Source organism: Gossypium hirsutum, chromosome A10, assembly GCF_007990345.1.
Source record: "Gossypium hirsutum isolate 1008001.06 chromosome A10, Gossypium_hirsutum_v2.1, whole genome shotgun sequence".
NCBI classification, from domain to species: Eukaryota; Viridiplantae; Streptophyta; class Magnoliopsida; order Malvales; family Malvaceae; genus Gossypium; species Gossypium hirsutum.
The window spans coordinates 118,002,673-118,016,420 of NC_053433.1; the positions used below are offsets into that span (position 1 = coordinate 118,002,673).

Below are 13,748 nucleotides of genomic sequence, written 5' to 3' on the forward strand. Positions count from 1 at the left end.
ATGGGAAAAAGGTTACAAGCAGCTAGAACTAAAATGTGATCATGCACTTCTAGTGGAGCTTCTACTGGTGTCACGGACTTAGAATTTTTGTCTCACGATTTGTGCGGCCTTAGGCAGTTTCTTTACTCCCAAAACGTCTAAGTCAACCTAACTCCAACAATGAGCATTCAACAGAATTCCTCACAAAAACCAACACAAAATGAAAGCAACTCGAAGCCAAACGAAGATGAACGAAGAACGAAATAAGAACAAAGCCACAGAAAGCTAAGAATACAAGAGAGAAAGATTTCAGTGAATGCTCTCAAGAATTCTTATTGCTCAAAATTGAGGGAAAAGGCCTCTATTTATAGTTGAGCCTCTCCAAATTCAACGCTATAGATAAAATTACATTGAAGGTTAAGATTAAAAGCTATCAACAAATCAAATCTCTAAGATTATAGAATCATATCTTCTAAGATTACATTTCATATTTAAGATTGCATATTTTTGAAGATTCTGTTTCCATATGTGTCAAGCTTCGTAGATGGACCTTCAATCTATTCAAACAACGGGGCAGTTCAATTGGGCCAAATGACCTTCTCGGAACTTGATAGATCACACAAGTATGCCATGGTTGCGGACTCCCATGCGCAACCCATGACACTAGCGGGTGGCGTTGTTAGTAGTAGTCTTTCTTAACAACTTCTTGTCTTTCTTAGCAAGTAGTGAAAGCAAAAACAAGCCCTCAAAGACGTAGGCTCATGATACCATTTGTTGGGGTTTTGATAGCAGTAAAAGAAGAGAACAAAACATTGAACAAGGCAGGAAAAAGCAAAGAAAAATTACTTGCTCACAAACCTGCAGCAAAGAAGCAATCTACTTTACACAACTAAACTGCTTACTCATTCAATATGAAAACAATACAATTATAGTCAAAATACATCACCAAATATTCAACTAACCCCACTAATCAGCATTGGGACTATTAAAACATTGTTTGTAGACATGAATAAGCTGACTTATCAGTTCAATCATCACCAAAACCCATCAAAACATCAACAACTAAGTTTATTTTCAACAAAACTAAATTACATTGCAACTAAAACAGAAAATATGTTGCTGCAACATGCACAATTGCTGCAGCATGCATACAAGCTGTATGAACATAACAGCAGCATGTTTGGCCATTTTCAACACATTTCCATGGTCACTTTGTAAAGCATTAGTTAAGACATGATGAAAAATAGAAAAGTACTTACCATTTGGTTTGAATTGAAATGAAACTGAGCTTGTCTCACAAGTATCCCAACATATTTCCTTATTCCATTTGGAGCAACTGATCAGTAACCTCGACCGCTTGGGAATTTTGCATATTCTGTACGTGCGTGATCAAAAGAAACAATTATAAAGAAAGGTAAAATCAACTTTATCAAAAGTAAAACCCTTTAAATCCTTTAAAATGATTGGTACCATTTCATCGAACATATGTTTTATGGTAGTGTTAAGGTCGCCTTCCCACTGCAGTTCACCGTCCTCATCTCTTGTTAAGTGCATTTGTTCCAACCTTGGTGTGCTTAACTCTCCTTGACAGAAATTCTTCATTTTTGGGCACTCTGTCACTATCACCATTTGCAAGACTGGGAACTCCAACGAGTGATGCGCCAATGAAAAGCTTGCTAGACTTGGCAGATGACTTAGTTTCAAATACTTCAGCTTGGGGAAAACAATGCTGCCCTGTAAGTCTTCACCTTCACATGATATGATTTCTTCTAGCAACTCACAATCAGCTATGCTCAATCTTTCTAGTAGCGTCAGGCTCTTAGATGTCGAGCATGCCATTAGATTGATGAATGCTTGGCATATTGAAACTTCCAGAGTTGTTAGATTTTTTAAAGAAAGCAAAGATGGCTCAAAAGTCTTTAATGTCAACTCTGGAAGTTCAGACAAGCTTAATTCCTTTAACTGAGGGAACGCTGATGTATGTCCGCCCTTGTGGCTGAGTCCTTCAGATTGGACTAATTCAGAAATGGAAGCATTGTTTATAACAAGCTTCTGAAGCTTTGGTAGTGAGCGAATGAAGCAATATGGAAGAGTAGTGGATGTCTGAGGAAAGAATTGGAGGTTAAGAAGTTTGAGGTTTGGGAAACATTGCAATGAGAGTTGTCCATCACATATCCCCTTTATCATATCACTCGTCTTCAGTGTTAATCCTTCTAAAACAGGGAAAGTGTCCTGGACACCAACAAATGTATTAAACATTAATTAAAGAGTTTTAAATTGAAGTAAGAGAGAAGGTGAGAATCTTAGGTAGTTGAAAAGGCAATTTACAGGTAATCCAATTTGATTTGGATATAATCTCAAGTAATGAAGATGGAATATCAACTATTAGTGAGAATACCTCATTGACGCAAAACAAGGGCTGTTGGTTTGAGATTTGAACCTCACCAAATATCCGTGCTTTGGGGCATTCAATAACCTCCATTTGTTTCAACGATGGCCATTGGGTGGTATGCATCCTAGAGAAGAAACTTTTCAATCTTGGTAACTTACCCAATCCAAGGTGCGTTACATGCGGAAATACGAACTTTGTGGTCACTGTTTCTGGCACAATAGATAGAGTAGCTGATGTTGACTGTGATTCATTGGCAATGAGTCCTTGCAACTCAATTATTTCTTCTAACGATTCACAATCCTGAATCAGCAACTCCTCCAAACGAGGGAAAACAACCTAATAAATCATTAGATTGGGTTAATAACTGAAATATGTTGAAATGAATTAAGATTAATGAAAGAAGTAAAAGGAGAACAATGGTAAAGTAAAAGAAGAAAAATGACCTTTTCATTGAGAACAGCAGAGTCATTTGTTTGTGTAGGTTGGTGAATTGGAGGTTCATCTCCAGATACAGATTTAGAGATGAATGTTTTAAGCAGAGGACAATTTTTTAGTGTTAAATCTCTTAACCATGGGAATTCAAGGTAATTTTCAAAGCAGATATCTTTGAGTTTGGGAAGGTCTTTCAGAGACAGCGATTCTAGTAAAATCGTATAATTCCTCCAATGATCTTCTGCACCCAATCCATCCGTGAAGATGACTTGTTCCATCATATTACAATCCTTAATTTCAAGGAATCGGAGTAGCACAAGATCTTTTAGTAAGAAAGACGGAAACAGGTATTTCAAATTGTGACACCCTTCCACTCGCAAGCGATACAAGTGTGTAAGAGATGAGGAAGATGGGTGGTGCCATATCATATGAATGCCAATGGAGGACAAAGTCAAACGCTTCAAATTGGGAATGACAGCCTGCAGACAAATATAAATGTCATAAAAAGATAACATAACTCTTCCTTCTTTACATACGAATACAAATTCAATCAAAATGAGAAGAAGAAATGATAAAATGTTAAGACAATCGAAACATGGACTGAGTTAAGTGATAAAAAAGATGGAGTCTTTTTAGAGATGCATAAATCTAACATAATCCAAGTTGTTAGCAACAAATAGTTTGTACTCTTTGGTGCATGCTGGGTCTTCATTTTCCATGATGAATCTTTTATCATTCTTTATATTTAGAATTTATTTATATATTAATAGTCTACGGAAAAGAAAATTAGCTTTTGATTGTTTTTAAAACTGCTTTTTTTCGTTTTCATTGTTTAAAAGAAAATGTTATTTTTTTAATATTCATGATTGAATCTTACATTTGTTGCAATTTTAGAAAATAACTTTTACAATAAAATTTTTTCCCAAAAAGCCTAAAATTTAAAGTTTTTACAAATGAATAATAATAATAATAATAATAATAATAATAAAAGAACAGACCGACCGTTTTAAGTTTATAATATACTTTATATTATGTTATTTTTATATATTATGTAATTTAGAACACATTAAAAAAATTTATACTAAATATATAATGCTGTTCTAATGTAAACATTAAAATAATGTTAAGATGACCATATAAAATTTTTCAATAAATAAAAAATGTATAAAATTATTAAATATTAAAATAATATAATATAAATATTTTAAAAAATTCAAAAAATAATAAAGACAGACCTAAAATAGGCTTGGGTTAGTCTTTTATAAATATGGGCAGGTTTGAGCAAAATTTTAGGCTCAAATTTCAGGTTAGGGCCGAGCATGAGCAAACATAAAATATGTTAATATTATGCTTAGACCTGATTCGATCCATGAGCATTTCTACTTCAAGTATTGCTATATCATTAAATTTGTAGATAATCATGGGAGAAAATAATTGTTGCGCGGAAGCGTGTGAAAGAGTAAAATTATTGTACTGAAAAATCACACTAAGTTCAATTCCCAGGAAAGAGAGGTGGATCACGAGGATCGCTTACATACCAGATCTTTCCTAGCCAGAATATCACTCTATCGTAATTTAATAGCACAATAAATCACTACAATGACACTTGCAAAATATGCAGAACAAAAATAAAGAACACTAGAATTTTAACGAGGTTCAGCAAATTTTGCCTACGTCCTCGGGCACTACCAAATATATTTCACTCCAAAAATACAAGTGAAAGTTTACAAATAAGGAGAGAGAACAATTGCCTTAAGTAGAGAATGGCAAGTGTGGGATGAAGAAAGTAAGAAATGGTTAGGCATATTTATAGTTGAGGTTCAAGGATCAACTTGCAATGTCCCTATACAATTAGGGACCAAAATTGCAATTATCCCATGCCAACTTTTAACCCAACTTGCCAACCAATTTTACTTTCTACTTTCGGTGCCCACCCTTTTTGACTTTTCAAACAATGGGTGGGTTCCAATAATCTCCACCTTGAAGATTTGATTAGGATAATCTTATCTTCACACAATTCTTTCTGCCTTTGACAACAATACTTGATAGTGCCTTCTTCAACTGTTAAACTTGCAGGATATTAATCAAGTTCAAACAATGTTCGAACTTGGTTGCTGTTACCACCTTGGTCATCATATCTGCGGGATTATTTGCAGTCTTGATCTTCTGAAGACAAATTTTCCCCTCTTCAATAATTTCCCGCACAAAATGGAATCGTACGTCGATATGTTTTGTACGTGCATGATAGACTTGATTCTTTGCTAAATGAATAGCACTTTGACTATCACAATACACGTTAATATGCTCCTGAACCAACCCCAAGGTTTTAGCCATACCTTGTAACCAAATAGCCTCCTTTACAGCCTCTGTTACAGCCATGTACTCGGCTTCTGTGGTTGACAATGCAACTGTAGACTGTAGTGTAGACTTCCAACTTATTGGTCCTCCAGCAAGTGTAAACACATAACCGGTGGTTGATCTTCGCTTGTCCAAATCACCGGCATAGTCAGAATCAACGTACCCAATAACACCTTTACCAAGTGTATTATCCTGCTTGAACAGTAATCCAACATCCACGGTCTTCTGAATATACCGTAGAATCCATTTCACAGCTTGCCAATGTCCTTTTCCAGGATTATGCATATACCTGCTCACTATACTAACTGCCTGTGAAATGTCGGGTCTTGTACACACCATTGCATACATCAAGCTACCCACTGCATTAGAATACGGAACTTGCAACATGTATTCTCGTTCCGTATTTGTCGAAGGAGATAGTTGTGCAGAAAGCTTGAAATGAGAAGCCAACGGGGTACTTACAGGTTTGGTCTGCTCGTTCATGCCAAACTGCTGTAGTACTTTCTTCAAATACTGCTTCTGAGACAAGCTAACTCTGCCATGAGCTCTATCTCTACATATTTCCATGCCAAGAATCTTCTTAGCTTCACCTAGATCTTTCATCTCAAACTCGAGATTGAGTTGAGTCTTCAATCTCTCAATCTCAACTTTGCTCTTAGATGCTATCAGCATATCATCAACATATAAGAGCAAGTATATGAAAGTTCCTTCTTGTAGCTTCTGAAAATATACGCAATGATCAAATTTACTTCTTGTGTACCTTTGCCCTTTCATGAACTGATCAAATCGCTTGTACCACTGCCTCGGAGATTGTTTCAATCCATAAAGCGACTTTGTCAGTTTGCAAACCCAATTTTCTTTATCAGCAACATTGAATCCATCAGGCTGAGTCATATAGATTTCCTCTTCCAAATCACCGTGTAAAAATGCTGTCTTCACATCAAGCTGAACTAGTTCAAGATCGTATTGCGCAACCAAGGCTAGCAAAATCCGAATAGACGAATACTTCACAACTGGAGAAAACACTTCATTGTAGTCTATTCCTTCTTTCTGAGCGTAACCCTTTGCTACCAATCTAGCCTTGTATCGAATTTCATTTTTACCAGGAAATCCTTCCTTCTTTGCATATACCCATTTGCATCCAATTGCCTTCTTTCCCTTGGGCAGTCTCACCAACTCCCAAGTCCTATTTTTATGAAGAGACTGCATTTCTTCATTCATAGCTTGCTTCCACTTTACACCATCAGAGTTACTTATTGCTTCTGTGTAAGTGGAAGGAACATCATCATCTGCAATTGGAAGTGCATAGGCCACCATATCGTCAAAGCGAGCAGGCTTACGAATCTCTCTTCTTGGCCTCCTATATGCAATTGAATCTTGTTGCTGTAGAAGTTCTTGGGTCGAAACTTCTTCATCATTTGTTCTTTCAATATTAGTTGGATCATCATTAACCTTTTCAAACTCCACCTGCTGCAAAGTACTACTGGTTTTGTCATCCTTTTATGAATCCTCGTTCTTCATCATGGTTGATTCATCAAAAGTTACATCTCTACTGAAAACAATCTTCCTTGTATCAGGACACCAGAGACGGTATCCTTTTACACCACCAGTTATACCCATGAATAATGCTTTCTTTGCTCTTGGGTCTAACTTAGATTCTTTTACATGATAATATGCAGTGGAACCAAAAACATGTAAAGAATCATAATCAGTAGCAGGTTTACCAGTCCACATCTCCATAGGAGTTTTTCCATTTATTGCAGCTGATGGCAATCGGTTAATTAGATGGCACGCATATGTAACTGCCTCAGCCCAAAATTCCTTGCCCAATCCAGCATTGGACAACATACATCGAACTTTCTCCAGTATAGTCCGATTCATGCGTTCTGCCACCCCATTCTGCTGTGGTGTATCTCGAACAGTGAAGTGTCGCACAATGCCCTCATCTTGACATACTTGTAGAAATGGATCATTTTTGTACTCAGTACCATTATCTGATCGAAGTCGTTTGACCTTTCGACCTGTCTGAGTCTCCACCATCTTCTTCCACTTCAGAAATGCATCCAAAACTTCATTTTTTCTTTTCATTAGATACACCCATACTTTTCTTGAATAATCATCAAGAAAAGTGACAAAATAGTGCATACCTCCCAAAGAAGCCACTTTGGTAGGTCCCCACACATCACTGTGAACATAGTCCAGAATTCCTTTCGTATTGTGAATTGCTGAACCAAATTTTACCCTCGTCTGCTTGCCCAGAACACAATGTTCACAGAATTCCAATTTGCAAGAATTTGCACCTTTCAACAAGCCTTGCTTCGCCAAAGTCTGCAAAGCTTTTTCACCAGCATGTCCCAATCGCCTATGCCATAACCTGGTAGCCTCTGAATCTGCATCTTTCGCAGAAGCTGTTGATGTTGATCCAATAACTGTACTTCCATTTAAATAGTACAAGTTATTTCTTCTAGTGCCTTTCATCACCGTCAATACCCCAGCTACTACCTTTAGTAATCCATCTCTCAAAGTGATTGTGAGCCCTTTAGATTCTAGGGCCCCTAATGAGATGAGATTTTTCTTCAAGCTGGGTACATAGCGAACATCTGTCAGAACTTGGATTGAGCCGTCATGGTTCTTCAATTTGATTGTACCTACACCCATTGTCTTACAGGCACTATCATTGCCCATAAAAACAACTCCACCTTCTAGTTCTTCAAGACTAGAAAACCAGTCCTTATTAGGACACATATGGTAAGTACATCCCGAATCCAATATCCACTCATCCGTTTGACATGCCATTGCCATGCCAACCAAGCTAAAGTCTGACTCCTCATCATGCTCCGCTACACATGCATTAGAAATAGACTTGCCCTTTTGTAACTTAGGACAATTCTTTTTCCAATGCCCTTTCTCACGACAAAAGGCACATTCATCTTTGGCGGGTCTCCCTTTGGACTTACCCCTTCTACCAGGTTTGTTGCTGTGTGAACGACCTCTTACTGTTAAGACTTCTGCAGTTGTATCTCTGTGATCTCTTTTATCTTTCTTTCGAGTCTCAGATCTATACAACGCACTACAGACTGCATCAAATGTGATTGAATCTTTCCCATGAAGCAATGTGGTGGTAAGATGATCATATTCATCAGGAAGGGAATTCAACAACAATAATGCCTTGTCTTCATCTTCAAATTTCTCATCCAAATTTAGCAAGTCTGCTAAAATTTTATTGAATGAGTTCACATGGTCATTCATCGACATACCGGGTGCATACGTGAACCGAAAAAGTTTCTTTTTCATATAAAGCCTATTTTCAAGACTTTTCGTTAGAAACTTTTCTTCCAATGTATCCCACAGCTTCTTCGCTGATGTCTCCCTCATGACGGAGTACTTCTGCTCTTTGGCCAAACATAGGCGGATTGTACCACACGCATGTCTATTGATCTTGGCCCACTCCTTGTCATCCATCTTGTCAGGTTTTTCTTCAAGGGCTATATCCAGCTCTTGCTGACATAAGACATCCAGGATCTCACACTGCCACATACCAAAATTATTGGTACCGTCAAATTTCTCTACTTCAAATTTTGCATTTGTCACAGTAGTCCTTGCTGATGACGATGCTGCTGCCATTTTTCTCCTCAATCCCAACTACTGTATACGTGAACAGTACCGTATACATGAATAGTGCAGTATACGTGAATAGTACTGTATACGTGAATAGTGCCGTATACGTGAATAGTACCGTAAACGGTCGTATTCCCCAAGTACGAACCTGGCTCTGGTACCAATTGTTGCGCGGAAGCGTGTGAAAGAGTAAAATTATTGTACTGAAAAATCACACTAAGTTCAATTCCCAGGAAAGAGAGGTGGATCACGAGGATCGCTTACATACCAGATCTTTCCTAGCCAGAATATCACTCTATCGTAATTTAATAGCACAATAAATCACTACAATGACACTTGCAAAATATGCAGAACAAAAATAAAGAACACTAGAATTTTAACGAGGTTCAGCAAATTTTGCCTACGTCCTCGGGCACTACCAAGTATATTTCACTCCAAAAATACAAGTGAAAGTTTACAAATAGGGAGAGAGAACAATTGCCTTAAGTAGAGAATGGCAAGTGTGGGATGAAGAAAGTAAGAAATGGTTAGGCCTATTTATAGTTGAGGTTCAAGGATCAACTTGCAATGTCCCTATACAATTAGGGACCAAAATTGCAATTATCCCATGCCAACTTTTAACCCAACTTGCCAACCAATTTTACTTTCTACTTTCGGTGCCCACCCTTTTTGACTTTTCAAACAATGGGTGGGTTCCAATAATAATAAACCTATAAAAGAGAAAAAAAAAAAGAAGCAAACGAATATAAAGGGAGGCATGGATATTCAATTCGGATTGAGTATATGAATTTTTTTTTTAAAAATAAATGCTAAAGTTTGATTTAGTATATGAATTTGATTGTAAGTATTAATTTTATCTAAAATTGTTGATTATCATGTTTAGGATTAAATGAAATTGGAGTTTTATTTGTGTTATGTTTTTTTTCAAAGTAATTATAGATTTGAAATGTACGTTAATTTCTGTCATTATACTCCAAAATTCGACATTAAAAAATGTAGTTTTATGCAACTTTCGCCCCATTTTTTCTTTATCATTTTGGCCTTCAATCTTTAAAATTTAGTTAATTTGCTTTCTTTTAGAAGAAAAATTTGACTAAATTATTAAAATTGTAACGGCATTGATGTTGCATCTCATGTTTCAGTTTACGTACATTTCATTGTAACATTTATAATTTAAATTTTTTGTTGAATCTTTTTTAATTTTTATGAATTATAAATGGGCTACCACGTGAGTGGCTTGTCAATGCCATTAACATTTTAACAGTTCAATCAATAACAATTTAACTAAATTTTAAAGGTTGATGGTCAAAATGATAAAAAAAATAAAAAGGTTTAAAGTGATAAATTGGGTAAACGTTAAGGGAAAAAAGTATCATTATGCCTCTTTTTAATTAAAATTTTTAAAATTAAATTAAAATTTAAAAAGTATTTAAATTTAATTATTTAAAAAATAAAAGAAATGTTAAAAAAAAGCTATCTTAAATTAAATTAAAACTTTGAACATGCTTATTTAAAAACAAATTCTTGAAGACAACTTTAAATCTCTTTCTCAGATTGTTTAATTTTTTTAATTTTTTTAATATATGTTAAAAAAATATTATAGTTTGTTAATTAAAAAAATCTATGAATTTGAAACTATTAACAATTATGAAAATTTTAAAAAATCTATATTTATAAATATGCTTTCCATAAAAATATTTTTATTCAAAATTGTTTTAAATTAAAAATCCATATAAAAATAATTATCTTTTGTATTAAATTTAAGGAATTTTATACCTTAAATAAAACTTTTATATTTTTTATTCTAATATTTTTTTAAACTTCATTATAAAAATTAGATTTTTTCTATTTATACACAACCAATCTATACATGACACCACTAAACAAATTTTATCTCATGAAAAACAACAAAGGAAATAACTAAATATTTGGTTTGATATTCTTCATACTCAACAACCTCAATGATTTTTAAGTTCAATCCATTACCTTTTTCTCTATCATTATCATTAGATTCGATTATCACCATTTATATACTTATGAATTCATCAAATAGAAAGAAGATATGGATTAATTAGTGTAAATAAATATCGAATACCAAACTCACCTTGTGGCAGAAAAATGTTGTAGTATTATTTTCTACGTCTTGCTCACCAATCACTTTTTCACTCTTTCTTGAAATTGTAGGAGAAAATACCCTCAGTTTTGGAAAGTCTGCTATCTTAATACCACTCAACCTTGAAAATTCAAGAGGTCGACTTCCCAAATAAACATTTGTCAAGTTGGAACATGACTTATGCAGGAAAGCTTAGGAAATGTGAACTCATGTGTCGTTGCTTCCTCCTCGTCTTCCCTAATCACTTGTTCCATTATACTGCATTCTTTTACTTTTATCGTTCCTAGATGATCCAGGCTCAAAAGCATAGACAAGGTAAAAATGTATTTCAAGCTGCTACATTTATAAAACTCCATTTTTATGAGGTTTTGCAACTCCAAAAATTTTTGAGGGTTTCTTTTCCATATTTCTATCAAATTTGAAAACGTGTCAGAGATGGTCAAATTAGGTAGGCCATTGGATCCACCCTAAAACAACAAATTCAGCCATATTATTACACTCATAATTAAAAAAATAAACACTCTTCGTTAGTTATTCAACAATGAAAGAATAGGAAAGAAAATTGAGCACTGACATTCATTGTTTTAGGAAGCTAGATAGCATTATGAATTAACTCCGTACCTTTTTTGTGCACAATTGTTGGATGGTGGTATTCAAGTCGCCTGTCCAATACTCGTTTTGATAGTAAGTCTCCTGTTTTATCACTCTCTGTAATTGCGGGGTGCTTAAAACTCCCTCAGAAAAGATCTTCAATTTAGGACACATTGCCACAACTACATTTTCCAAACAAGGAAAGTTGAAGGTGTAACTCCCTGAACAAAAGCTTGTGAGGCTCTGTAAATTGCTTAGCAATAAACATTTCAATTTACTGACAACTATTGTCTGATGGTAGTCTCCCTCATTTGCTACTATTTCTGTCATTTCAATGCAGTGACTTACCCTCATTGCTGTTAATTGCACCAGATTCTCAACTACAGAGGGTGTAACTACGTTTATCATCATTTTGCAATATGACACTTCCAAAGTTGTGAGATTTCGGAAAGATACTGACGAGGCTCCAATATTCAGAAAATCATCACAAAACCAAACTCTGAGTGTTTGGAGATTGTAAATAATATGGCCAAACTCCGAATCTTTCCTCCATATATGCTTAAGATTTATGGAAGAATCCAGTTTCAGATTTTTGATTGGTGAGAGAGTCCCAATAACTTCTTTATAAACGATTACATCTTCGAAATTAAAAGAAAAAATCTCAAGGCTTTCCAGATTGTAGGATCTTCGCAAGAAAGAAAATATAGAAAACGATCCACCATGATAACCACCTTCCACTTTAAAAACTTTAACGTGGTGAAACAAGTCCGGTGGAAACTGATCCACATCACTAATATCTCGTAACTCAAGTTGTTGTAAATTGGGAAAGACCTTGGGAACCTATTAAACCAATGTTGATGTACATGCTTAAATAAAAGGAATGTAGAGTAATAGGATTTTATTTAAAAATTTTAAGAAAACAGAATTGCTTATGAATGAAAACTGATAAAAAAACCACAACTTGAAAGTCGAATGAAGAATAGCAAGTTTGCATTAAAATGGATAAGCAATCATTGTTTCTGATTTAAAAAAAAGTAGGCAGAATAATGTAATTTAAAACACTATAAGACCGCGGAATGTAAGAGTAAGTTAATTAAATTGCATTATCATGGCATATAACAACATAACATGCGGTTTAGATGAAGAAAACAAATATATTTGTAACGATATACGTACCTCTTCAACCAACAAAACTGCCTCCCCTTTTCCCTTTGTTTCTTGGATTCTAACGTCTTCTAAACCTACTATCATTAGCAAAGCAGAACAATCTGTGCTCAATTCTTTCAACATGGGCCACACGATTGTATGTTGCCCTTTATAAAAACATTTGAGCTTTTTTAAGTTTTCAACCAGAAGTGAAGACACTTTGGGAAACTCAAACCTCACAGGCTGCTCCCCCACTCCTTCCCCTTCCGAGACAATCTCCTCCACCCCACAACTTCTTATGCTTAAATCGTCAAGTTGTTGAAGATGTTTGGCTATTGACGCTGGAAATAGATTTTTCAAACTCTCACACCTTGAAACTCTTAATTTTCGTAGATTTTGAAAGCTTCTTATCCCTTGGCCTTGGCGATCTACATGCTCTTGCAAATAGTTAAATACTCCAACCATAGTAGATGAAAAAATAGCCAATAACTCATCACAGTCCTCCACCACCATTTCTTCTAATTGGCAAAAGGAACCTGGTTGTAGCTCATTATGAAATATCATCTTCGTATTTCTCAACCGAAAGATTGTCATCCTTTTCAAGCTAGGAATTGCAACCTATTCGTATATATATAATTCATGCCCATAAGAAAGTTAGCTTATATAGTGCAGGACGAATCAACTGAATCATATAAGTGTAAGACTAATGAAATAAATAAATCACCTTCTCATTGAAGAGAGCCTACATGCCGGACTGTGAGAATAGTTAGTTACAAGTTGTTAGTCTGGTACGTCTAGTGGTTAAGCTGTTAGGGAAAAGATAGTCAGTGGTTGACCTCTATAAATATATCAATTATATTGCTCAAGAGGAATCAAGCAGAAATATTAATATTCATTTTCTCTATACATAAATCTTTACCTAAGATTTCTTCGTGGTATCAGTCGCCTAGTTCCTGGTGGTTGTTCTTTGCTCCGTGCGCATGGATCCGTCCGTTGACTCTCCACCTGGTGGTGCTTCATTTGCATTCTTCTCCAGTTCTCGACTGGTTCACAGTTTTTCTCGCCATGACACCGTGAAATTGGATGAAACAAACTTTGTTCAGTGGCAGTTTCAGGTTC

At 35.3% G+C, this 13,748-nt stretch overlaps 1 protein-coding gene across 2 annotated transcripts; it reads right to left on the reverse strand.

The window, feature by feature from the left end:
• Nucleotides 1-286: 286 nt before the first annotated feature.
• On the reverse strand, nt 287-13,748 carry LOC107936356 (uncharacterized). Of its 2 annotated transcripts, XR_005903007.1 has the most exons (9): nt 13,549-13,748; nt 13,354-13,435; nt 12,660-13,247; nt 11,514-12,323; nt 2,815-3,282; nt 2,378-2,707; nt 1,450-2,211; nt 1,239-1,354; nt 287-837 (listed from the first exon to the last, which is right to left on the reverse strand). XR_005903007.1 is itself a non-coding variant. In XM_016869068.2 (8 exons), the coding sequence occupies exons 3-8, from the start codon at nt 13,221-13,223 to the stop codon at nt 1,298-1,300; spliced, it is 2,991 nt and encodes a 996-aa protein (XP_016724557.2). In that variant the 5' UTR covers nt 13,224-13,247; nt 13,354-13,435; nt 13,549-13,748; the 3' UTR covers nt 287-1,297. The 2 variants fall into 2 exon arrangements, 1 of the variants encoding a protein (XP_016724557.2); XM_016869068.2 differs by having other exon boundaries at nt 287-1,354.